Genomic DNA, 26457 nt, shown 5'->3' on the forward strand with positions numbered 1-26457 from the left:
AACTCTTTGCGGCAAACCTTCCCCCCCACCCCTCACAATATTTGCACCCTCCTTTAGAATCAACCAGTTTAAAGTCTAGGCACCCCCCCACACCCTTGGACTTATTAGCTGCTTCCCTTTTCCCTTTAATTTAAAAAAAAAAAATGAAAAAGACACCGGCTTTTGATACCCCAGGATCGGTCCTCCCCAAATGAAGAGACGCAAGTGCTCGAAGAGAGAATATTTTTAATTCTTCCGAATCCTCTGGGCCAGAGGTCCTCAACCTTGGCAACTTTAAGGCTTGTGGACTTCAACTCCCAGAGTTCCTCAGCCAGCTTTGCTTACTCTCTTATAATCCCTTCCTCTGCAATCTCTCCACTTTGGTGGGTAAGAGAAAAAGAAACGGACACATCCGGCTGATGAATTCTGGGAGTTGAAATCCACAAGCCTTAAAGTTGCCAAGGTTGGAGACCCCTGCTCTGGGCAAATACAAAGCTCCTCCCTTCACCGAGGTGCACACACTGGATTTGAGGAGGGGCAGTATAGACTCTTCCATCACTTCTTCTTCTTCGGCCCCGCTTTCCCTTTCTTCCCTTTATCTTTGGTGACCGGCTCTTCCTCCAGCATTTTCTTGAGGTTTTTGTAAGGACCGAGGAACCTACGGACCATCATGCCTCTCCACCAGGCCTGCAGCTGAAAGAAAAGACGGGCATCGGAAAAATTGGACTCCTATCCCCTCCCGGCCACCAGAGCCGGCCTGGCACCGTGGACTCCTTCAACCGACAGCGGTGCAAAAGTCCAGCTCTCTGGTTGGTATCCGGCATCCTGCTATCCTCTGGCGTACTGCAAGGGTGGCCCAAGCTTGGTGCCCACACCAAGACAGGTTATTTGAAGGTCCATCTTTTCCACTTAACATCTACCCAACCCACCAGAGAAGGGAACCAGGGGATGTTGGGGTTCCTATCCCTTAAGGAGGTCCATCTGGTGGGACCAAGAAGAAGGGCCTTCTCGGTGGGGGCTCCTTCCCTGTTATTTCAAGGTCCATCTTTTCCACTTAACATCTACCCAACCCACCAGAGAAGGGAAGCAGGGGATGTTAGGGTTCCTCTCTCTTAAGGAGGTCCATCTGGTGGGACCAAGAAGAAGGGCCTTCTCGGTGGTGGCTCCCTCCCTGTTATTTCAAGGTCCATCTTTTCCACTTAACATCTACCCAACCCACCAGAGAAGGGAAGCAAGGGATGTTAGGGTTCCTCTCTCTTCAGGAGGTCCATCTGGTGGGACCAAGAAGAAGAGCCTTCTCGGTGGTGGCTCCCTCCCTGTGGAACATCATCCTTGGAGAGGTAAATTGGCCCTCAATTTTGAAAGGCCCCAAAGACGTGGTTCTGCCAGTGGGCTTGGGGACCCCAGGGTGGTAGGAAGCCCATTAAGTGGTTGATTTAATACCGGTAGGTACGGTAAGGGCGTGTGGGGTAGGTAGGTATGTCCCCCCCTCTCCCTTCCCCCCTCACGCGGCAAGCAACCAAGGAAATGGCAGGGACCGGGTGCACGTGTGTTTAAATAGTTTAGGGGGCCTTATTTTAGCGCACGCGCTCAAAAGCCCGATTGGGCTTGTTATCAGGGGAGGTCTTATTTTCGGGGAAACACGGTCGTTATTCCCCACCCCTGTTGCAGCCCTTCAAGACCGAAGCCTCCTCTTACCTTCAAGATGCTCTTCATCTCCAGGGCGTCTTGCTCGACCTTCTTCCTCGCGTTCTCTTTCTCCTTCCGGTCCTCAATGATCGCTTGCTCGCACGCCCGGCACTGCAGAAAGCAAGTGGAGAGATGGGCTTTGGAGTCTCCTAACTGAAGCTTCCTATCTGAATTCACTCATCTTCTCTTAGTCCTTTGCTAGCCCCACCCCACTGGAGTCCATGTCTCCGGGGGGGCTAGCCTGGGGAAGGGGTGTCTTTCCCTGTTTCTCTCCCCTGTTTGAAAATATGGTTGGGAGTTTTTTTGAATTTGGGCCTGATGATTGACCCAAAGATACCTAGCCAGCTTTCATGCCTAAGATGGAACTAGAACTCACTGTCTCCTGGTGGTTCGCCCAAGATCACCCAGCCAGCTTTCATGTCTAAGGCGGGACTAGAACTCACTGTCTCCTGGTGATTGGCCCAAAGTCACTCAGCAGGGTTTCATGGCTAAGGCGAGACTAGAACTCACTGTCTCCTGGTGATTGGCTCAAAGTCACTCATGTCTAAGGCGGGACTAGAACTCACTGTCTCCTGGTGATTGGTCCAAAGTCAATCAGCTGATTTTCATGCCTAAAATGGGACTACAACTTACTCTCTCCTAGTGATTGGCCCAAAGTCACCCATCTGGCTTTCATGTCTAAGGCGGGATTAGAACTCACTGTCTCCTGGTGATTGGTCCAAAGTCAGTCAGCTGATTTTCATGCCTAAAATGGGACTACAACTTACTTTCTCCTGGTGATTGGCCCAAGATTATCCAGCCAGCTTTCATGCCTAAGGTGGAACTAGAACTCGCTGTCTCCTGGTGATTGGTCCAAAGTCACCCAGCTGGCTATCGTGCCTAAGGTGGGTCTAGAACTCTCTTGTCTCGTGGCGATCAGCCCAAGTCACCCAACCAACTTTGGTGTCTAAGGTGGCATCAGAACTCGCATCCCCTTGGTCTCTAAGCCAGCACCTTAACCGCTACACCAAACACGGATACGCCACGCCCGTAAAAAAAACAGATCTGGCCATTATGGCCACCATCTTTTCACCCCACCCTGCAGATGCCCCCGAGCCCATCCTGCCCTTCTCCTCTGCCGAGACATTTGCAGGTGCCAATCCAGCTGCTCTACCCCCCCAGCAGATGTCACCCCCCCCTTAAACGGGGGTGCAGATGGGAACGGCTGACGCGCCCCTGCCTACCTGCTTGGCCAGTTCCTGCAGAGAGGCCTGGTCCGCTGCTCTCGAGGACTTCAGGTTGTTGAGGCCCTGCTGCTTGGCCTCGGTTTCCTTTTCGTACTTCTCCATCCAGTATTCCAGCTTCTCTTCTATGCTCTGTTTGCGAGAGGTATGGGGCCGCTTAGCACGATTTTAAGACGTGGGCTTCGACTCCCAGAATTCCCCAGCCAGTCATGCTACCCGGGGAATTCTGGGAATTGAAGTCCAACTATTCTGAAAACGCCTAACCTGAACACAGGTGTGTCCCTATCAGCTTCCTTCACAAAAGCTTCTTTTTGAGTTGGACACACACTATTGAACTTTCTTCTTCCCGCCTCCCACACTCCAGATTCCTAACCTGTCAACACCGTGTTTTCTACGACAGGTAGTCCTCGACTTACAACCGTTCATTTAGTGACCGTTCCAAGTTACAACGGCAGTGAAAAAAAATAGCTTGTGACCGTTTTTCACACCTACGACCGTTGCAAACATCCCCATGATCACGTGATTAAAACTTGGATGCTTGGCAACTGACTCGTATTTATGACGGGCGCAGAGTGCCGGGGTCACGCGATCCCCTTTTGCGACCTGACAAAGTCAATAGGGGAAAGTAGATTCACTTAACAACCGGGCTAGTAATTTAACAACTGCAGTGATTCATTTAACAACCATGGCAAGAAAAGTCGTAAAATGGGGCAAAACTCACTTCACAAATTTCTCACTTAACAACATAGATTTTGGGCTCCGTTGTGGTCGTAAGATGAGGACTACCTGTACAGGGGAAAGGGAGAAGACGCAGGTGCCAAAGAACCAGGTTGTGGGGGGGAGGGGGAGTGGGGAAAACATTCTTGTAACAACTTTGAGAGGGACGAGGTGGTCACCGACCGTTTGCTGCTGCTTAAGGAAAGCCGCAATCTCCATGTGGATCCGGATCTCCTGATCCATTTCATTTCGCAGCTTCTGAAGTCGGGGAGGAAAAGAGAAAAGTTGGCATCAAACTGTAATGAGCTCTCCGTGGGGCTGCTACCCTTGAAGACAGACAGACAGACAGACCAGAGAGGTACGTAGTAGGTGGGTAGGTAGATAGGCAGGCAGGCAGGTAGGTAGGTAGGTAGGTAGGTAGGTAGGTGATAGATAGATAGATAGATAGATAGATAGATAGATAGATAGATAGATAGATAATGGATAGATCAAGATATAATGGATGGATGGATAGACAGACTAGATAGATAGATAGATAGATAGATAGATAGATAGATAGATAGATATAGGGATAGAGAGAGATGATAGATAAGATAGAGAGAGAGAGCTAGAGAGATAGTGATATAGAGATAGATAGATAGATAGATAGATAGATAGATAGATAGAGGGATAGATAGATAATGGATACATCAAGATTATATGATGGATGGATGGATAGATAGATAGATAGACAGAAAGACAGATAGATTAGATAGACAGATAGATAGATAGATAATGGATAGATCAAGAGATGATGGATGGATGGATGGATAGATAGATAATGGATAGATCAAGAGATGATGGATGGATGGATGGATGGACAGACAGGTAGATTAGATAGATAGATAGATAGATAGATAGATAGATAGATAGATAGATAATGGATAGATCAAGATTACAGGATGGATGGATAGATAGATAGACACACAGACAGATAGATAGATAGATAATGGATAGATAGACAGACAGACATAGATAATGGATAGATCAAGATTATAGGATGGATGGATGGATAGATAGGCAGGCAGGCAGGCAGGCAGGCATATATCTAGAGGGAGAGGGAGAATAGAGAGGATAGAGAGATAGATGATGGATAGATAAACAGTATTGTCATTTTGAATGTACGATAATTGGCATACATTAAAATGAAATATTGTTGTATAACAGCTCTCAAAGGGTCGCCACCTCCAATACACACTACATAAAAATGACTAAATAAACAAACAAATAATATATACACAAATTTGGGCACTTGAGTGTCTCTCCCACCCACCCCCACCCCGTTCCCAAGAAAGCTCTCCTCCTCCAACTAGGAAAAGGTACCTCGATTTCATTCTGCAGATCGTTCTCGGTCGCAAAGCACTTCTTCTGCGCTTGAGCCACCTGGAGATCGGTGTCCTTCTTGACGTAGCGGTTCTCCATGTCCGTTTTGGCCTTCATCTCCTGAAGCTGGTCTTTGAGGTAGGCAATCATCTCGTTCCGGTTCTGTGAAAGGACCAGGGCGATTGATGGTGGTGGTGGTGGAGGAGCATTAAAAGGAAGGAAGGTTACATCTGCTAGACGGGCGCAGTCGCTGGAGGTGGCCATCCAGGCTGGACTAGGTTCCGTGGGCACTTTGGGGCTCTCTGTGCCTGGTGCCTTTCTTGCAGACGTTTCATGACCCGACTAGCTAACATCAGCAGGGCTAGAGGGAACAGGGTTTGCGGAGTGGAGAAGGGGAGGAGGAGAAAAAGGACTATCTTCTTTGTGCTCTGTTAGCTTGGTGGCCTTCTTGCAGACTTTTCATTACCAGTCTAGGTAACATCATCCTTTCTAGAAAGGATTGTATATAAATAGAGAGCAAACCCCACTCTCTTCTAGCACTGATGATGTTACCTATCTTGGTAAAGAAATTTCTGTGAGAAAACCATCAAGCTCAGAGAGCACCAAGAATACCATAGTTTGGTCCTGCAACCCAACAAGACAGACAGAGACTTCAGAGGATCATTAGAACTGCAGAGAAAACAACGGCTACCAACCTGCCTTCCATGGAGGACCTGGATACTGCACGAGTCAAAAAGAGGGCTGGGAAAATATTTACAGACCTCTCGCATCCTGGACATAAACTCTTTCAACTCCTACCCTCAAAACGACACTATAGAGCACTGCATACAACTAGACACAAGAACAGTTTTTTTCCCAAACGCCATCACTCTGCTAAACAACTAATTCCTTCAACACTGTCAAACTATTCACTAAGTCTGCATTACTACTACTATTAATCTTCTCATCATTCCCATCACCCATCTCCTCCCACTTATGACTGTATGACTCTAATTTTGTTGCTTGTATCCTTACGATTTATATTGATATTGTTTCCTGATTGCTTATTTGTACCCTATGACTATCATTAAGTGTTGTACTTTATGATTCTTGACGAACGTATCTTTTCTTTTATGTACACTGAGAGCCTATGCACCAAAGACAAATTCCGTGTGTCCAATCACACTTGGCCAATAAAAAATTTATTCTGTTCTATTCTATTCTATTCTATTCTATTCTATTCTATTCTATTCTATTCTATTCTATTCTATTCTATTCTATTCTAATTCTATTCTATTCTATTCTCTACTTTATTGTTCTATTTTATTCTCTATTTTATTATTCTATTCTATTCTATTCTATCCTATCCTATCTTATCCTATCCTATCCTCATCCTCCTATTCTATTCTATTCTATTCTATTCTATTCTATTCTATTCTATTCTATTCTATTCTATTCTATTCTATTCTATTCTATTCTATTCTATTCTCCTCCTCTCCACAATCCCCTCTCCTTTCTAGCACTGATGATGTTACCTAGTTGGGTAATGAAATGTCTGCAAAAAAAAACCCAAGCTCAAGAGACTACCAAGGACTCCACAATTTTCCTCCTCCTCCTCCTCCTCTTCCCCTTCTCCTCCACTCTGCAATCCCCACTCCCTTCTAGCACTGATGCTGTTGCTTATCTGGGTAATGAAACGTCTGCAAGAAAACTACCAAGCTCAGTGAGCACCAAGGACCCCACAGTTCAACCCCTGAGCTAACAAAGGTTCTCTTTTGTTAGATCGATGGTTTTGCAAGAGAAATGGTGAACACGCTTGGTGTTCCTTGTTAGAACCTTGGGCCTTATTAAATGAGGAAGACAACTTGAGCCAGGAATGGGCGAGTCACTTTGCAGAAGGTGAGGAGGGCTCCAATGTGCAAACTTTTATTTCTTCAAGCGGCTGTTGTGGCCCGCCAGCAACTTATGCGGATCGTGGCTGATCCCGACGAGGAGGAGGCTGGTGTGGTGTCGCGCCAGCAGCCTGCGCAGCTGGCGCTCGCGTCAGACAGCGAGGAGGCTGAAGAGGATGTGGTGCCAGAGGCAGAGAGACTCAGCCAGGGCCTTCAGAATCTCCAGAGGCTCCTTCAAGTGGAGAGAGCGAAGTGGAGGAGCCTCTCCTCAATGCTCGAGCACCCAGGGCTGCCAAAAGGCAGGAGTGGCTACTCAGGAGGAGGAGGTCTCCTCGAGAGTAAGGTTTGAGGATAATTGGCCACTCCCTTAGCCTATTTAAGTCACACGCGGTTAGTAAGTTTCTTGCTGGAAACAACTTGTAATTATCATCAGAGCATTTTTGGAAAAGTCTTATCGTATCTTGTTTTCTGGGCTTGTTGCCAACCTTTGCCGGACTTTGTTTATTCTTCGTACGTTATAATTTTTGATAAGGACTGTTGTATGTGTCACAGTCCTTGGGAATCCGGAACTTTATAGGTGCTGGGGTTCTCTTGGCAGTGAACTCCCATTGGCATCTGGAAATGATTTAGGTCGAGTCTGGCGGCCCACTTCAAAACTGATACCGCCAAGGAATAGGTTTCGAGTGATGTCATTCAGTAGCGTTTCTCCAACGTTGGGATTTTTTTTTTTTTTAAACACGACACATCATTCCACTTTTGGCATTGGCCCCTCCAAAATGCGGACCGGGTTAACGAAACGGGTTGAAGCATTTGGCGGGAGATCGGAGGCTTAGATGGAGTGGGGTTGCCGCTCAAGGGCATCTCGTGGCCTACCTTGGGTAGCTGGGAGGTGGGCACCGGTGGAAGAGATGGGCCAGGGTCCTCTCCAGTTTAGGTTCTTATTTCCCACCCAGGTGATTTGACCAGGGGTCTCCAACCTTGGCCACTTTATGACTTGTGGATTTCAACTCCCAGAATTCTTCAGCCAGCCGTGTCTTGTTTCTTTTTTCTCTTACCCCATAAAGAGGCGAGATTGCAGAGGAAGGGATTGCAAGGGAGTAAACTATGCTGGCTGAGGAATTCTGGGAATTGATGTCCACAAGTCGTAAAGGGGCCAAGTTTGGAGACCCCTGGATTAGACCATTCCGATACCCCAAAGGCTGAGCCCTTTTACGTAATCGAACAGTGAGCATCAGGGCATGGGAAAAGATCCTGCTTTTGGGCTGACCTGCAGCTCGTAATCCTTTTCCTTCTTGACTTCGCCGAGCTGTTTCTGGAGACTCTTGATCTTCTTCCTTCCCATCTCTTCCCTGTAAATTGGGGGTGAGGGGTGGAGGGGGAGCAGGGTTGAGAACAAAGGAGAGGCCGTTTTTGAAATCTTTTGGCTAGCAAGGGGCAGGTAGTCCTTGACTTACGACCGTTCCTTTTTAGCAACCGTTTGAAGTTATGACAGCACTGGGGGGGAAAAAAAATAATAACCAGCCGGGGAATTCTGGGAGTTGAAGTCCATAAGCATTTAAAAGTTGTCAGCATTAGAAACCCCTGCTTTACAACTTTCCCAAAAACACAGAATATGAGAAAAACAGCTTATTTTGGCCATGCAAGAAAAAAGCTATCTCTCTCTCTCTCTCTCTCTCCCGTTCCCTCTGTCTCTCTTTCTCTCTCTTTCCATTTCTCTCTTTCTCTCTCTTCATCTCTCTCTCCCTTTCCCTCCCTCTCCCTCTGTCTCTCTCTTTCTCTCTTTCCATCTCTTTCTCTCTCCTTCCCTCTGTCTCTCTCTTTCTCTTTCCATCTTTCTCTTTCTCTCTCCCCTTCCCTCTCTCTCTTTCTCTCTCTTTCCATCTCTCCATTTCTCTTTTTCTCTCTCCCCTTCCCTGTCTCTCTCTTTCTCTCTTTCCACCTCTCTCTTTCTCTCTCCCCTTCCCTCTGCCTCTTTCCCTCTCTTTCTCTCTCTTTCCATCTCTTTCTCTCTCCCCTCTGTCCCTCTCTCTCTCTTTCCATCTCTGTCTTTCTCCTTCCCTCTTCCTTCTTTCTCTCTCTTCATCTCTCTCCCTCCCTCTCCCTCTTTTTCTCTCTTTCTCTCTCTCTCTCACACACACACAAACACACACACTCACTCACTCACTCACAGAGCCCCCTCCAATTCAAATGAATGGCAGGCCATGTCTCGGGGGCGAGACCCCCGGCAGAAAAACAATCCGAGTCAAGAAGGACGGAAGCAAGGACCTGAGGACCAGGTTCTGAAGGTTGGTCTTCTTGTCCCTCTCCAGAGTCACGGCCAACTGCAGGGTGCGGAAGGTCCTCAGCATCAGCATCTCATCCATGGTGCCTTCAAGCACATCGCTCGAGTATTGCCTGCCAGGAGGAAACGGGAAACGGGGGTCAGCTCAAGAGGCCAAGCAGAAAGGGGGCTCAGAAGTATGGGTCCTGGGCGCTCTTAGAGGTTAGTGGGTTTCTGGCAGACGTTTCATGGCCCACCTAGGTAACATCATCAGTGCTAGAAGGGATAGGGGCAGAGGTGGTATTCAGCCGGTTCGGACGAATTGCCGTGTTTTGGGACACCACACACATGCACGGACAGGGCGTGCACTGTTAAGTATATTCTTGGCTCATAACCGATGTTGTGGGTTATCGAGCAGAGTACCCTTTGAGTATACGCATGAAAATGACTGGGAGTGGTTGTGAACAATCATAGTTAACATACAAACACACTGAGTTGTTGTAGTCTTTTACTTTTAGAAAAAAGTAAAGCAAAGTCCAAAAACAATCCAAGTCACACACAGATAAGACGAGAGTTAAAAGATCAATCCAGGGATATTTCAAGTACAAAGTCTTCTTACCAGTTGTAGTCATACACAATAAAACAGTTCTTCTTGAGTTTCAAAACAGGAACAAGTTCAATATTAAAACATTCAATAAATAGTAGAAAGCAACATGTAGCTATGATCAAACAGTGATCATACATAGAGAACAGGTAGAGAGTTACAGCAAATAAGCAAGCACCGGATCTCCAGTCCTGCGGGAACATTCCCGATTTCTTTAGAGAGCTCCACCCTCCTCCATGGGAAGCACAATTTACACAAGATCATCTTTTTCCTGAGTTGCATTTTTTTCAAGCAGAGGGTAAGCCCTCAAAACAAAGGATGGAGAATTGGATCTGCACAACGTATTAAGAGGACGCCATAATAGGCTGGGTCATTTCTGATTCAGGGCGTCCCGGAATCTTGTCTTCACGTGCGTGAACCGGGGCACTAAGTGAAGCTCTATTTAATCTACTGGTTTGGCCACAAGATAGTGGATGGAAACTGACCAAGGAGAGATTCAACCTAGAAATAAGGAGAAATTTTCTGACAGCGAGAACAATCAACTCATGGAACAGAAGTTGCCTTCAGAAGTTGTGGGAGCTTCATCACTGGAGGCTTTCAAGGGGAGAGGAGCAACCTGGAATGAAGGAGAAACTTCCTGACAGGGAAGACGATTAATCAGTGGAACGGCTTGCCACCAGAAGTTGTGGAGGCTTTTAGGAGAGACTGGACAGTCACTTGTTTGAAATGGTATAAGGCAGGAATCCCCAAACTTGGCAGCTTTAAGACTTGTGGACTTCAACTCCCAGCTATGCTGGCTGGAGAATTTTGGGAGTTGAAGTCTACAAGTCTTAAAGCTGCCAAAAGTTTGAAGACCTTTGGTATAAGGTCTCCTGCGTGAGCAGCGGGCTGGACTAGAAGACCTCCAAGGTCCCTTCCAGCTCAATTCTGATTCTGATTCCTACCTGTCCGCCTGAACCTTCTTGAGGACGTCTGTGGACAAAACGCTCTGCCTGGTGGCCATGGTGAAGAGATGGTTGGAGCGCTTCAGGTCAGAGGTGGTGTCCAACAGCTGCCACCGAATTTCTGCCACTTTGCCAAACTCGGCCGGAATTTTAGCCAGGCTCTCGGCCCTCTTGTCCATCAGGTTCCTGTATTTCGTGCTCAGCTCCTGCTGGCTGGTAAGGATCTCCTGCATTCCTTGCTCATCAAGCTGAAGGAGAGGCAAAGAAAGACGTGTGAAGGAGACCTCAGAATAGATCGGAGCAGCGTTGCTCGATCTGAGCCACTTTTAAGATGGGTGGACTTCAATTCCCAGAATTCCCTAGCGAGGACACCTGGCTGGGGAATTCTGGGAGTTGAAGCCGACCTGTCTTAAAATTGCCAAGGTTGAATAACACTAGCCTGTTGTGGCTCCGTTGCCTGAGCCTGGGCTATCGACAGATGCAGACTCTTGAGAGTGAGGGGGAGGAGTTGGCAAGGCCTCCCTCTCCAGGAGCCTCCTCTCTGGCAATGCCTCCGGAGGACACCGAAGGCCAAACAATAGGCTCAGAGCCAAGCACGTCCCCGCAGCCACATGTGGACAGCAACGAAGAAGATAAGTGCTGGCTGGACCCTTGGCAGAGGCGCAGGGAGAAGCGTGCGCAGCAGAGGGGAAGGCATGTCAGAGATTAGCTGAGTCACTGGACCACACCCCACAGGGTATAAATGTGGGTATGGTGGCCGGTTCAGTTTGTGACAAGCAAAAACTGGAAATAATCCATGATCTCTGCGTTACTGGACTTCTGCCTGCCTTGTCGGACTGCATTTGGACTAATCCTTGTATTGCTGAAACTCTGCCTGTTTTATCGGAATGCTTGCAGTCTAATCTTTGTTTTGTGTGAGTAAAGTCTGAATTGGCAGCTAGCCACTGGGTTGCTGCCAGCTTTATCTTCAAAGAGTTTTGTCGTGTGGCTTATTAACTCCGGGCCATCTGTGGGGGTGCGTGTGTGGTACGGGGACAGAACATAGCCTAAGCAGTTGAGTTGCATGTCTTTGCTTGGGCAAAAGCAAAAAAAAAAAGGACAAAAATACATACATGGTTAGAAAAAAATGTTAAAGTAGAATATAGATTTTAAGCTAGAAATATTTTTGTTAGGTATAGTACTAGGTAAGTATGATAAAGGGAATATATATTTAATATTGCATGTTTTGACAGCAGCTAGAATGTATATGCACAGCACTGGAAAAATGAAGAAACACCAAGAGAAGTTGTAGTTAAAAAAATACTAGATTGTGCAGAAATGGATAGAGTCAGAGGTTGGTTTCAGCAGGTTCTGATCAGTTCTGGAGAACCGGTAACAGAAATTTTGAGTAGTTCGGAGAACCGGTAGTAAAAATTCTGACTGGTCCCGTCCCCATCTATTCTCTGCCTCCCAAGTTCCAGATGATTGGGAGGAAATGGGGATTTTGCAGTAACCTTCCCCTGGATTGGGGGCAGGGAATGGAGATTTTATAGTAGCCTTCCCCTGCCACGCCCACCAAGTCATGCCACACCCACCAAGCCACACGCACAGAACCAATAGTAAAAAATTTTGAAACCCACCACTGGATAGATTTGACGTTAAAAGATAAAAGAAAAAGAAAATACGGAATATTTTCATACCAATGGTTGGATAACAGAGGTAGAAATTAGGAACTGGAAAAGTATTATTATGTAAGCAAAATGATCCAGACAATACGCTGTTCATAAAGCACTTATGTATGTAAAGAGAAAATGTATAAATAAACTGTTCAAAAAAAGGTTGAGAAACATTGGCATTGGATAGAAACACTGGAGAAATTTTGTGGTTGTAAGTTGAGGACTCCAGATGTTGAAAAATTGTCCTCCAGCTCCATCTTCTGGACTTGACCTGATAGGAAAGACCAGAATCCTGGGAAAAAAAGTTAGTCACTCAATAAGTCACTAAATAAATGGCTGTAAGTGGAGGTCTACCTGTATTTGCAACCAGGTGAACAGATAGAATTAGCCCTCCTGTTCCAACCGCAGCAGGAAACGCGGAAGCCTAGCAGATGGTTGGATGGATCAGTGAGAAGGAAATCCTGTGGATCACAGGGTCTTCCGATCCACCTCCCCAGCTCCACTTCCCTGGCTTGCTGGAAAAACAGCCTGGACCACAAGGTTGATGTAGATAATTGTGGCCCCTTTCCCCAGCCAGATGTCTACTACTAGAGTAGACCTTCCAGGTCAGTTCCTCCATCCAGGATGACTTCCTGTTTCCTTGCAAACTTCCATCAGTCACTCTCGCACAACCCAGCCCTGCACTTACATCCTCCACGTCTTTCCTTCCCTCGTAGGAAACAGGCATGATGTAGCCCAGGATGGCCAGCTGGTCAGTGCAGTCTTCCAGGACAGCGGAAAGCCGAATGGCATCCAGAGGGGGGAGCTTGGGGGTCGTGCTTTTGATCCAGCCCCATGATTCCCTGGCCCAAAGAAAGAACAGACCCGGCTTAAGAGAGCTGACTGGCCCAAAAAACCCAGGAATGACCCGCGGAGTTGCTCCCGAATAGTTCTTCAATGTCGTCCTGCCGATAGACAGAATCTTGCCAGGCTAAAGCACGTCTCTGCATAAGTGTTAGATGTAATTTGAGTGTTCACACCCAAGCTTTGCCCTCTTCCTGCCTACCAGATATTCCAAGCTCGGCTGTCCCTTTGCCCTATAGGAAGGAGCCCCTCCCAATGATCAGAAATTACAAGTGTTTCAAGCATCAGTGCAGATCATACTTATTAACACTTTAATTGCAAAACTGAACTTCTGGATACTATTGATCTAAAGAAAAAGAAAACAACAACAATCCCCCTCATTCAGGTTTTCTATGGTTTAAAAGCTCCGGGAATAGAATAGAATAGAATAGAATAGAATAGAATAGAATAGAATAGAATAGAATAGAATAGAATAGAATAGAATTGGAGTGGAGTGGAGTGGAGTGGAGTGGAGTGGAGTGGAGTGGAGTGGAGTGGAGGTAGAATTAGAATAGAATAGAATAGAATAGAATAGAATAGAATAGAATAGAATAGAAGTGGAGTGGAGTGGAGTGGAGTGGAGTGGAGTGGAGTGGAGTGGAGTGGAGGTAGAATTAGAATAGAATAGGAGTGGAGTGGAATGGATTAGAATTAGAATAGAATAGAATAGAATAGAATAGAATAGAATAGAATAGAATAGAATAGAATAGAATAGAATAGGAGTGGAGTGGAATGGATTAGAATTAGAATAGAATAGAATAGAATTAGAATAGAATAGAATAGAATAGAATAGAATAGAATAGAATAGAATAGAATAGGAGTGGAGTGGAGTGGAGTGGAGTGGAATAGAATTAGAATAGAATAGAAGGAGTGGAGTGGAATAGAATTAGAATAGAATAGAAGTGGAGTGGAGTGGAATAGAATATAGAATAGAATAGAATAGAATAGGAGTGGAGTGGAGTGGAGTGGAATAGAATTAGAATAGAATAGGAGTGGAGTGGAGTGGAATGGATTAGAATTAGAATAGAATAGAATAGAATTGGACTGGAGTGGAGTGGAGTGGAGTGGAGGTAGAATTAGAATAGGAGTGGAGTGGAATAGAATTTAGAATAGAATAGAATAGAAGTGGAGTGGAGTGGAATAGAATTAGAATAGAATAGAAGTGGAGTGGAGTGGAGTGGAATAGAATTTAGAATAGAATAGAATAGAATAGAATAGAATAGAATAGGAGTGGAGTGGAGTGGAGTGGAGTGGAATAGAATTAGAATAGAATAGGAGTGGAGTGGAATGGATTAGAATTAGAATAGAATAGAATTGGACTGGAGTGGAGTGGAGTGGAGGTAGAATTAGAATAGGAGTGGAGTGGAATAGAATTTAGAATAGAATAGAATAGAAGTGGAGTGGAGTGGAGTGGAATAGAATTAGAATAGAATAGAAGTGGAGTGGAGTGGAGTGGAATAGAATTTAGAATAGAATAGAATAGAATAGAATAGAATAGAATAGAATAGAATAGAATATATATATTCTACATAACATAACATAACATAACATAACATAACATAACATAACATAATATAACATAAATTTGTTATCTATCTTGGGGTTCCTCCAGATGGCTTACCACAATGAAAAGGAAGAAATGAAAACAGCGTAAACAAAAGAGATGTAAAAGAATAGCACAACAGAACAAACAATGAAAAAGAAACCAATAAGAAGACATCAAAATCATGACAAAATTTTACAATGAAGGAGGCTGGGCCACGGGGAGAGGGTGTGTGTGTGTCCCACAGCAAATGCTGGCTTCTTGTGGCACCAAGTGCCATCTTTTCCCAGGTAAAGCAGGAAGACCTTTTAAAAAAAAAGGTTTCCAGGGCCTCCTATGGCCCTGGGATCTCCTGGTGGTCTCCCATCCAAAGACAAGCCGGGTCGAATCCTGGGCTGGCTTTTTGAGATCAGCCGAAATGCTGATCCTTGATTCAAAATGTACCAGCCATGGCTCTTGATTTTTGTATGCTGCTGAGGAGAGCCCTAACCGAAGCGGCTTATAAAACAAATGATTTTTTTTTCCCCCGGCTAGCCTGGGATCTCCTGGTGGTCTCCCATCCGAGCACCAACCCAGCCGGACCCTTTCTCGCTCAGAGAAGGCCAAGCGGGCGGCTGCCACGTAGCTTGGGCGAAAGACCTGTCCCGACCTAGCGAGGAGCATCGGGGGACCCCGAAACAGCGCGCAATTTCGGGGAACTCACCGGGACTCCCTCCGTAGGAAAGAGGAGGTCGCCATGGTTACCAGAAAGCCTCCGAAGGGGCCTTCACTGAGAAAAGGGCGGCTAAACAAATGCCTGACTTTTTACCACGGCCTTTCTAAGACCTCCGAGGAGGGCAAATACATCCCTGGGCGTGAGAGAGCAGGGGTAAAAAAGTGGTTTAAAAACAAAACGCCCGAATAACAAAACGAGGCGCTCCCGGGCCGAGCGATTCCTGTCAGGCAAATGCGACAGCCGCCTCATATTAAGGACCGGCAAAGGAGGAGGAGGAGGGGGCCTTTCTCGAGTCCCTATCCCAGCGTTCCCCGCGGCCTTGCCCTCCTTTTCTTTCTCGCCGCCGCCATTTTGGGCCGCTGCTTGCGGAGGTGAGCGCCGCTTCGGCGGCCGTTCGGCGTTGTTGGCGGGGAAAAGGCGCGGATGGAGGGTGGAGGGAGAGGGCGGAAGGGCCGGCCGGTGGGACCGGGCGGGTCTGGCGGCGGACACAGGGTAGGATGGCTGGGATGCGGGCTGGATGCCGGCTTCACCCGGGGCCTTGGTCTGGAGCCGCGAGATCCGCTCTAGGAATGGAGGAGGACTCTCGTTGCTCTGCAGTCTGGGAAGGGAGGCCGGGATGCGGGGCTCTCCTCGGGCCTGGATGAGTGGGGAGGGGGGGGATCGTGGGTGGGTGAGGATCCGGGTGGGGATCCCTTCCCTTGCCTCGATCAGACGAGATCCCCAGCTCTGCTGATCCCTGCCTAGCCTCAAAGATAGACTGCCTCTGGACTGGGAGGCTCCATTGAACCATCGCGCCTTTATGACATTTAATATTAATGACAAATAATAGAGCTATTAGCTATAGCTTAAGCATTCATCGCCAGGTAAGAGCCCAGGCAAAACACTACACATGGCTACTAGTTAGGGCAGTTAGCAATGACAACTAGTAGCCATGAAGACCTTTTTTTAGTGTTTTGCTTGGGCTCTTAGCTTGGAACAGCTGGCGGACACTTAGTTATAGAGGATAATTTGGAATTTAATTGTATTTTCACTCTTATTGTATATGTTCCTGGCATTGTATTAGAATGCCTAAGAAATGTGTAGGACTTGTGATGTTTTCAGACAAAAATATTGAAATATCTGTATTATTTTAATACGCTATATGCTTTCCCTAGGCATTGTGTACAGCTAGTCCTCAATTGAGCCCCAAATTTATGTCGCCAAGTGAGAAATTTGTTAAGTTTGGCCCCGTTTTACGACTTTTCTTGCCACCGTTGTTAAGCGAATCGCTGTAGAATTAGTAACATGGTTGTTAAGTGAATCCGGCTTCCCCCATTAACTTTGCTTGTCAGAAGGGGAAATGCGAGCATTATAAATATGAGTTAGTTGTCAAGTGTCTGAATTTTGATCACAGGACCCTGGGGATGCTGGAACGGTCACAAGAGTGAAAAATGGTCATAAGTCACTTTTTTCCCCCAATGCTGCTGTAACTTTGAACGGTCACTAAGTGAACTTAGTAAGTCGAGGACTACCTGTATAATAATACCTAGACATTACGCAGAATGAGAACAGCTATTTAGGCAAAGGATGAAAAGATTGTCATGAAAAGGTTTAGGGCTGGGCTTCATTAAAAAGACATACTGTATATGCAAATAAAAGAAGTAATGAAAAAATAAAAAGTACAGGACTTTCTTTCTGAAACTAAAGAAGAGAAAAAAAACCAGTATTGACCAGTATACTTGTTGCAACAAGGAAGGTTAGAATGGCATTTTACTGGGAGTATTTTATATTTTCCCCGTTTGCCTTTTGGTATTGCATAAAATGCCGAGAGTGAGATATTAAACCTTTCCTACTTTGACATGCCACTTTTGGCATTCTATAGAATTTCCTAGACGATTCTACAAAATGCCTGATTTCACATATTGAGGATAACATGATATACGCATTGTATTTTATTCTTTTTTAACGTTGAAGCTGCCCAAAGTCACTTCGGGGCAAGATGGACGTCAAACAAATTTAATAAATAAAATAAGACCTCTGCTTGAAACACTGGAAAGCTGTTGCTACCGTAATTAACATTTAACATTGAAATGGGCAGCAGATAAATGGAATAAATAAAAGAATAGATGGTATTTTATTCTTTTATTTTATGTACCCTGAGAGCATATGCATCAAGACAAATTCCTTGTATGTCCAATCACACTTGGCCAATAAAAATTCCTATTCTATTATTCTATTCTATTCTATTCTATTCTATTCTATTCTATTCTATTCTATTCATAAAGACTTGCCTGTGAATTGTGAATTCCAGTGCATGTGAATTGTATCCATCTGCACATCAGATTCTGACCCACGCAAGCCAATTCCACCTCTATGGATCTACCTTGTTAGCTTTTTTTTTTTTTTTAGTGTCAAAAAATGTGCAACATTGAATTTTGCAGGACATGGAAGTGATGTCTACAATATGGTGTCTTCCTGCAACTTAATTTCTGTAGAAAAATGAGATGGACAACTGGGGGGGGGGGCACGGGGGGGGGAGGATATTGAGCAGTTGGCTGGTTTTGGAGAAGGCTGATAGAAGGCCAGGGGAGGAGAGTCCTTGTCATGGGTTCGGATTCAGCCCTTAAGGAGTGTGCAAAGAGAGTGTGTGATTGAGCTAAAGGTCTCTCGCTTCCCCTACTTGCATTTCTTGAGAGGGTGATGCACATATTGATGCTGGGGTGGGTGTGAACTTGGAGCATTCAGATCAGCATGTCCCAATTTTGCCGGGTTGAAGGCGGATGGACTTCCAACTCCCAGAATTCTGGCTGGGGAATTCTGGGAGTTGAAGTCCACCCATCTTCAAGCCGGCAGAATTGAAAAACACTATTTTAAACCATGAATGAGGCCTTTTCTAAAATCAGCTGCCAGTGCAATTGGACAGACGGAGATCTTGAGTAGTAGGGAAGGGCTGTGCATGCATCTTAATATCGCTTGTGCCCGAACCAGGTTTATCAAGCTGCATTGATGGTTGTATCTCCCTTAATAGCGTCCTGTTTCTCTTTTCTGCAGGCCTGCTGGAAACGGGACTTCTAAGGCAACACAATGACGGGCAGGTAGGACATTTCCCTCAGAAGTTTGCACCTTCCTCTTCTTTTGCTCAGTCTGCTGCATCTTGCTTTAATATATACATCTCCATCCTAGTTACCTTGACGTCACTTCATCGAGCCCCCTCACTAGATTAATCAGAAGCTTAAAAACAAAACTTTTTCACTGGTTAATTTTGGCAGTTGTTGCTAGGAGAGTCTTTGTGCAACTTCTGGATCGCGAGGTCCTGCGCACAGTCACTCGTGCCCTGATCATCTCTTGGATTACTGCAACGGGGCTGGACTTGCAGAATATTTGGAAGCTGCAACTGGTACTGTAGCAATAGCAATAGCACTTAGACTTACATGCTTACAAGCAGTCTACAGAATCAGTGTATGGCCCCCAACAATCTGGCTCCTCATATTATCCACCTCGGAAGGATGGAAGGCTGAGTCAACCTTGAGCCTGGTGAGATTCGAACTGCCAAACTGCTGGTAGCCGGTGATCAGCAGAAGTAGCCTGCAGTCTAACAACTGCGCCACCACGGCTCTTTAAGTGTGGTGATGTGAGGGCACAGACATTTCTGGAGGCCCCTCAGGTGGCACATGCCCAGTTATGCAACCTGCAAGGGTTTCTAATTTGCTTCTGGATCTAATTCAAGGTGTTGGTTATCACCTTTAAAGCCCTTTATGGCATGGGTCCAGGGTATTACAGGATCCCTCTAACTCCAAAGGGACTAGCTTACCCCATCACTCCCAGCGGAAGAGGCCTACTTCGGATCCCATCAGCCAAAGAATTCTGGCAGGTGGGGTCCAGGGGAAGAGCCTTTTCTGCTATGGCCTCTGGAATATTCCCCCACCAGAGGTGAGGTTAGCCAGTTCAGTTAGCTGGCTGGCGGCCTGGGGTCCCACTGGGGGTGCTTTATGCTGGGGGGGTGGCTGAAAGAGTAGAGAAACAAGCCTCCCCCACATCACCTGCAGCTTTTAATCTCTATTTCATCATTCCTAATTTTAATCATGTTTTTATCATTTTGCATGCCTGTCAGTTGCTCCAATAAGATATGACCTTCAAATTTAATTAAATAATAAGTTTGCACAAGCCCTTTAACCACGTCACCAATGAGTGGCTACATTAGTACATATTAAATCTCAATTAGTAGTTGTGTTAATCCACTCCACTTGCTCCCTACAATGCGGTGCATCAGGAGAGGAGGTCTGCTTAGTGACTGTTAAGATCTTTATAAACGCAGTCTTGAATTCTTATTTTTAACTCCTCCTCCCCCTGAAAACCTGGAATCAGATCAGCTTTGGGGGCTGTGGTGATTGTGGAACAGCAAACCAGGAAATTAATTTGCTCATTAACGGGAATTTAGCTTTTCCACTCCACTGGACAATTATCTGTGCTCTTTTTTTCTTATGTAAAACACAACCTCTGTGTATCATATGGAATGGGGTTCACACATAATGCTAAGCCATTAAAAGAAATCAAAAAAGGAGAATGTTTGTAGCTCAGGGTTGAAATGAGGGATCCCCTCTCAGCTTGCTTGTTTTCTTGTAGATGTTTTCACTACCCAAACTAGGTAACATCATCAGTGCTACTGATAATGTTACCTAGTTTGGGTAGTGAAAACCTCTGCAAGAAAAGAAGCAAGCTCAGAGAGCACCAAGGACCCCTCAAAAAAAAAAACACACACAAAAGGATGCCGAACAAGCTGCGTTAACATATTAAGGCAAAATTGGGGCCTGCTACTGCTTGGTGCAGGATGTGAACCCAGCAGCCATTGGAGATCATCTCCTCGGCATCGCCTTGTTTGGCAGGGCCCAGTTGTACCCAGAGTGTCATTGTGGGGTTCTTTGTTTCCCTAGGTTGTGGTGCAAAGCTACTTTTGCTGGCTACAAACGAGGCCTCCGAAACCAGAGAGAGCACACTGCCCTGCTGAAAGTGGAAGGCGTCTATTCCCGCAACGAGACCGAATTCTACTTGGGGAAAAAATGCGCCTACGTCTACAAGGCCAAAAAGTGAGTTGCTGATCACAGGGCTTGCTTGTTTCGTGCTCCCATCTTGTGGGTCTGTGTGCGCACAATCTTCGCGATGTCGATGAAATGCCGCCGTCTGCTGAAAAGCGTGGATTTGTTGCTCTAAAGAAGGGGTCTCCAACCCTGGCAACTTTATGCCTGGCGGACTTCAACTCCCAGAATTCCCCAGTCAGCCGTATCTGTTTCTTTTTCTCTTCATCTCTTAAAGCGGAGAGATTGCAGAGGAAGGGAATTCAAGAGAGTAAGCTTTGCTGGCTGGGGAATTCTGGGAGTTGAAGTCGGCCAGGCTTAAAAGTTGCCAAGGTTGGATACCCCTGCTCTAAAGAGGCTTCAGCAGTTCAGTATGTGGTTCTATTGTCATTACACACAGGGGTAGTAGATGTGGTCTTGTGGGTCGATGTGTTACATCTTTGTGTTGTGTGGTGTCACAAAACAGTCAAAAGAGTTGGCTCTAGTGCTAATAGTGCTAAGTTATGATGGATTCCCCCAGGCGTATTTAAAACCTGTGTTGGATGACTGCCTCCCTCATCATATGTCCAAATTTCAGACACCCTGTATCCAGCTCACATTTTCAACTACAGGTAGTCCTCGACTTACAACAGTTTGTTTAGTGACCCTTCAATGTTACAACGGCACTGAAAAATGGGACTGTTTTTCATAGTTATGACCGTTGCAGCATCCCCCCGGTCACGTCAAAATTCAGGCACTTGGTCATTTAACTGTCTTGCTTAGCCACCTAAGTGTTGGGTTCAGTCGTCATATGTCAAGGGCCTCCTGTATTAAGACTCTTGGGGAAACACCAGAGCGATGTTCCCAAGACATGCTGGACTTCATCGATGGTGGGAGTGAGCCTGCTGCAATCGGATAGGAAACTCCGGTTCTGAAGTGACTGCTTTGATCCTTAGCGGTTTTTTTTCTTCTATTGATGTCTCTGGAGATTCTCAGTCATCCTCGTTATAGTTGTCCCAATGGTGCTTTTTCAAGAGGCAACTGGACTTTCTGTTTTTTTTTCTTGGAAGACGTTTCACTTCTCATCCAAGAAGCTTCTTTGGATCAGTTGGAGGATTTGGGTTTGGCCAGTCTAGGGAAAAGAAGAACTAGGGAGGCGATGGATAGCAGTCTTCCAGTATTTGAGAGGCTGCTACAAAGAAGAGGGAGGTCAAGCTATTCTCCAAAGCCCCTGAGGCCAAAGATGAGAAACAATGGATGGAAACTCATCAAGGAGAGAAGCAACCTAGAATTAAGGAGAAACTTCCTAACAGTGAGGACAATTAATCATTGGAACTTCTTGCCACCAGAAGTTGTGGGTGCTTCATCATTGGAGGTTTTGAAGAAGAGATTGGACAGCCATTTGTCTGAAATGGTATAAGATCTCCTGCTTGAACAGGGGGCTGGACTAGAAGACCTCCAAGGTCCCTCCCAGCTCTGTTCTAATTCTCTTAAAAAGCCACCTTTGGGTCTTGTATTGATGCAGTTCTTGGTGCAAAGCAGAGTTGAGGCAGAGGGTGAATTTCTGTATTCCGAGACCTAAAACAAGATGGATTGATAACATCAGCACGTAATGTGGGACCAGTTGGCAAAAGAAAGCTCAGTACCTTATTGGTTGGAAGCCTGCAGAAGAGGCCTTCATTCTGTAGTGGATAGACTAGAAGTTTTCAAACTTGGCAGCTTGAAGACTTGTGGACTTCAACTCCCAGAATTCTCCAGCCAGCATAACTATTCTGGCTGGAGAATTCTGGGAGTTGAAGTCCACAAGTCTTCAAGCTCCCAAGTTTGAGAACCTCTGCGATAGACAGCAGCAAAATCACCTATATATTTGCCGAACCAGGAATCACCAGGGATTTAACACAACGTCTCTTTTTCGTTTTGCCAGCAACACGGTGACTCCCGGGGGGAAACCCAATAGAACCAGAGTCATCTGGGGGAAGGTGACCCGTGCCCACGGAAACAGCGGCATGGTGCGAGCCAAATTCCGCTCCAACTTGCCCGCCAAAGCCATTGGACACCGGATCCGAGTGGTGAGGATGAAGAGCGTCTTCGGGGGTGGGTGGGTGGTGGGAGGCTTTGAAATCTGATCTGAGGGTTGTTAAAAACCACAGCAAAGATTGTGAATCTGGTTTTTATTTTATTTTTTAAAAAAATTCAGTGCAAAGGAGCAGCAATTTAATTTTTCTGCATCCTCTGTTTGACTAAAACTCCTTTCCCGGGGCTGCAGAGGAAAAAGGAGTTAGGTTGGTGAAATCCGGGGAGTTTGTAGGAAAGGCAGAAAAATGGTTAGAGGAAGTTTCTGCTTCTTTCTACGTCTTGTAAGCATTTTTCTTTTCTTTTCACAGATGCTGTATCCATCCAGAGTCTAAATGTACACTGCAAATAAAATTGAAAGTATATTTCACTTTTTTGTAGACTTCGTCTTGGCTTGCCTTTTACTTTCGATCCGTGGCAGCTCGGACGTCGCAAATAATTTGTCCTTCCAGTGGGCAGCAGAGGGTTATTTATTGCTAACCGAAGCAATTAAAATAAAGCCGTGTTCCACATTAATTGCATCTCTGCTAGAGTTGTGCATGTACTCAGACAGCGGTTACAGTTTTCCATGATAAGATAGTCCTTGATTTACGACTGTAATTGAGCCCAGAATTACGGCCATAAGTCGTGCTGGTCTTTAAAACCTGATTTTACAACATTTTTTTTAACATTTACATGGCTAAGCAAAGCCATGTAAATGCCAGTTTCTGGCAAAAAAAGAAAATTGTAAGCTAGTCACATGACTGGGGTGCTGCAAACAGCCATAAATGTGGGTTGGTGGCCAAGCTCCAAAAATTCCGTCCCTTTTGCAGGATGAGAGGTGTCAGAACTTTGGATCTGGGTTGTAGGTATCTTTGGGTGTCCATCGTAACTGCTAACATTCACTAAGCAACTGGTCGTAAGTTAAGAACTACCTGTAGGTGGATGTCATGACTTCTTCAGCTTCTTTATCTTATAAGCTGTTCTCCATTTATGTAGAATCATACAGCTGTAAGATTGGGACGGACGCCAAGTGCCGTCTTGTTCAACTTGGCACCCCATGCAGGAAAAAAAACATTCAGTTGTGTAGATTACAGATTATTTACTTACTTGTATCCTGCCTTTATTATTTTTACAAATAACTCAAGGCGGTGAACTGTCCTACATACTGCTTCCTCTTCCTTCTTTCCCCACAATAACAACCTTGTGAGGTTGGATAGGCTGAGAAAGGGACTGGCCCAAAGTTACCCAGCCATCTTTCATGCCTAAAGCAGGACTAGAACTCCCAGTCTCCTGGTGATTGGCGCAATATCACCCAGCCGGCTTTCATGAGTGAGGCGGGACTAGAACTCATTGTCTCTTGGTGATTGGCTGAAAGTCACCCAGCTGGCTTTCCTAAGGCGGGACTAGAACTCACCGTCTCCAGGTGATTGGCCTAAAATCACCCAGCTGGCTTTGGCAGGGCTAAAACTCATCATCTCCAGCTTTCCGGCCTGGGACCTTTACCCCTAGACCTGTTGTGATCCCGACTCCCGAGCCTGTCCTAACAGTGGAGGAGGACTCAGAAGGTGATGGGGAGGAACTGACAAGGCCTCCCTCTCCAGGACCCTCCTCTCTGGCAATGCCTCAGGTTCCATCCGAAGGCCAGGAGGAACAGCCTGGGATGTGCCAGGAGGAAGGCATATTGGAGAACCAATTGATAGGGAGCGAGGATGATGAATCCTGGCTTGATCCCAGGCAGCGTCGGAGGGAGAATCGTGCGCAGCAACGGAAGAGGCGTGGGAGGGCCAGAGATTGAGCTGAGTCATGGAGCCACGCCCCACCAGGAATAAAAGTGGGTGGGATTGCTCTTCAGGCTTTGTGATGGACAAAGTTAAACCCTGAAAGTCACATCGTGATCTCTGAAGTTCGGCTTGGATATATTTTGGACTGAACGTTGTCTAAACACTTGTCTGGTGGATAATTTGTTGCTCCTGGAACGGACTGAAGTCCTCTTCTGCTTTATGGGAGTGAAAATGGTCTTGGCAGGCATTCGGCAGTTTGCTGCCAAAACCTTGGTCTGCCAGGAATTCTAATCTGTTTACCTAGTAAAATATTGGCAGGCGTGCTTGGTATTACGTTTGCCTGTGTGGGGAAGGGGGACAGAACAAGACCAAATCCTCTTTTTACAATGTGGCATAAATTCAGAGTTTACGTTTGCATCTGTGACACGCGTGCGCCTGTTTATTTCTTGCAGGAGACTCCAGACGCATCGGCCAATTAGCTCTGGGTTCTTCCGCAAACTTCTAGGGAACAGCAAACGTTTAAACTGCAAAAAGGTGGCAGGAAGGAACCGTTTCTTCTTTTCCCATACGGATCTGATTTAATTATTTCAAGTCGGGGAGAAGGAACGGACGCAGTCACGGAAGAGGCCTTGCCAATTCTGTCTTTTGCAGCAGATGGCTTCAGTGCAAAAGGACCGATAAGGCAGCCCGGTTCCCCACTGCAAACGTGACTTCATGGCCCAGTAAGAACCGTTCCAAGCAGCTCTTTCCTTTTTGGCCCCTTTTTGGCCCCTTAATACAGCGGCCCCCAACCTTTGGGGCACCAGGGACCGGTTCTGTGGAGAGAACGGTTTTTCTGCCGACTGGAGGGGGTGTGCATCCCACAGATGGGGTTTTGCTTGTTTGCCCTGGCCTGTTTCTGACATGCCACGGACCAGAGGTCACCAACTGGTGGTCCACGAGAAAATTTTGGTGGTCCGCAGAAAAATTATTTGCATTTTTTCTATTGCACTAAATCAGGGGTCCTCAAACTACGTCCCCTGGGATGGATACGTGCAATGAACATTTGTGTTGCTGCAGAGAGTCTCCCCCTTCGGGGTCTTTCTGTGGGTTGGAGGGGGGCAGAAATTCCGACTTGGGGTCTGCTTCGGCCTGGTGGGGGGCTGGGCAAAGGCTGGAGGGAAGAGCCGCTGGTGGCGAAGAGCCGGAGGGCCTCGTTCCAGTGGGACCGCATCATGGCCTGGAACCGGCTGACCATCTCAGCCCACTGAGCCTCCTGGTGCCGGTACCTGGCCTTGCACTCCCGCAGGTCTTCCCTCTGCTTGGAAAGCCTATGTATGCTCCTAGTCCTCAGTGAGGTGCTTCTGCCGAGCCTCTTTCTCGGTCAGATCCAATTTGAACTGAGCTGTTTTGCCAACTTTTTCTCCTGGTGGCTGCTTAGCTCCAACAACTGCTTCCTGTTGGGGCCCTAAGGAGCCCGGGCGGGCAGGCGAGGAGTGGGTGGCAGGGGAGCAACGAGTAGAGGCCGCCGAGGCACCCCTCGACGTGAGTGACATTGAGTTGACCCCGCCCACCCAGTCACATGACCACCTAGCCACGCCCACCCAGCTGGTCATTAGGCAGATCGTACTAGTGGTCCGCGGGATTTAAAATTATGAATTTAGTGGTTCCCTGAGGTCCGAAAGGTTGGAGACCCCTGCCATGGACGGTTGCTGGTCCATAAACCGGAGCTTGGGTACCCCTGCCTTAAGACACCAGGCTTCCGCTACGCCAGCCGTCTTTAAGCAGAACGAACGTCGGAATAAAGCTGCACTCTTCTGCTTCCTGACCCCCCTATTTGTAGTGGGCTATTTTTGGAACGTCAAAATACTCCCCTGGCCCTACCTCCCCTCCACCCCCAGCCCACCCCCGGAGAGCAGATGCTGCATCTTTGCACGTCCATTGAGAGAGAAAAAAAAAAACGGAAAGTCAAAACAGCCCCAGGAAATGGTCACCTTTCCTCTGTTGCTGTTGGCAGAAAATATTTGATGCTTTGCAAACCCGTGCATAGGTTATTTGCAACCGTGCAAATAAAGATTCCCCCCCCCCCACAAATAAATGGGGGGAAAGGGAATCTTTATTTTTTAAAATTTATGTTGCACAGTTCTGATCCGAACCTCAAAAGGTGG

General features: G+C 46.5%; 2 protein-coding genes across 2 annotated transcripts; one reads left to right on the top strand and one right to left on the bottom strand.

Annotated features, from left to right (window-relative positions):
* Positions 1–208: 208 nt before the first annotated feature.
* Positions 209–16217, bottom strand: DRC9 (dynein regulatory complex subunit 9). The gene is made up of 10 exons (XM_060685199.2): positions 15433–16217; positions 12993–13146; positions 10650–10897; positions 9107–9235; positions 8109–8190; positions 4971–5132; positions 3792–3866; positions 2892–3023; positions 1678–1779; positions 209–672 (listed from the first exon to the last, which is right to left on the bottom strand). Exons 1-10 carry the CDS (start codon positions 15465–15467, stop codon positions 535–537), a joined length of 1257 nt encoding a protein of 418 aa, XP_060541182.2. The 5' UTR covers positions 15468–16217; the 3' UTR covers positions 209–534.
* RPL35A (ribosomal protein L35a) lies at positions 15722–22917 on the top strand. Its single transcript, XM_034407963.3, has 5 exons — positions 15722–15815; positions 18475–18518; positions 20355–20507; positions 22399–22543; positions 22859–22917. Exons 2-5 carry the CDS (start codon positions 18508–18510, stop codon positions 22880–22882), a joined length of 333 nt encoding a protein of 110 aa, XP_034263854.1. The 5' UTR covers positions 15722–15815; positions 18475–18507; the 3' UTR covers positions 22883–22917.
* The last annotated feature ends 3540 nt before the right edge of the window (positions 22918–26457 follow it).

This window comes from Pantherophis guttatus, chromosome 6 (genome assembly GCF_059756535.1).
Source record: "Pantherophis guttatus breed Tessera chromosome 6, ASM5975653v1, whole genome shotgun sequence".
NCBI lineage: Eukaryota > Metazoa > Chordata > Lepidosauria > Squamata > Colubridae > Pantherophis > Pantherophis guttatus.

Excerpts from the sequence above, each read along its gene's own strand:
- RPL35A (XM_034407963.3), top strand. Across the intron at positions 20,508-22,398 it reads TACGTCTACAAGGCCAAAAA|CAACACGGTGACTCCCGGGG; the intron begins GTGAGTTGCTGA and ends TCGTTTTGCCAG. Across the intron at positions 22,544-22,858 it reads TTGGACACCGGATCCGAGTG|ATGCTGTATCCATCCAGAGT; the intron begins GTGAGGATGAAG and ends TTCTTTTCACAG.
- DRC9 (XM_060685199.2), bottom strand. The coding sequence starts at position 15,467 with ATGGCGACCTCCTCTTTCCTACGGAGGGAGTCCCG. Across the intron at positions 10,898-12,992 it reads GAAGGAAAGACGTGGAGGAT|CTTGATGAGCAAGGAATGCA; the intron begins GTAAGTGCAGGG and ends CCTCTCCTTCAG. Across the intron at positions 3,024-3,791 it reads TCCTTAAGCAGCAGCAAACG|AGCATAGAAGAGAAGCTGGA; the intron begins GTCGGTGACCAC and ends TCTCGCAAACAG.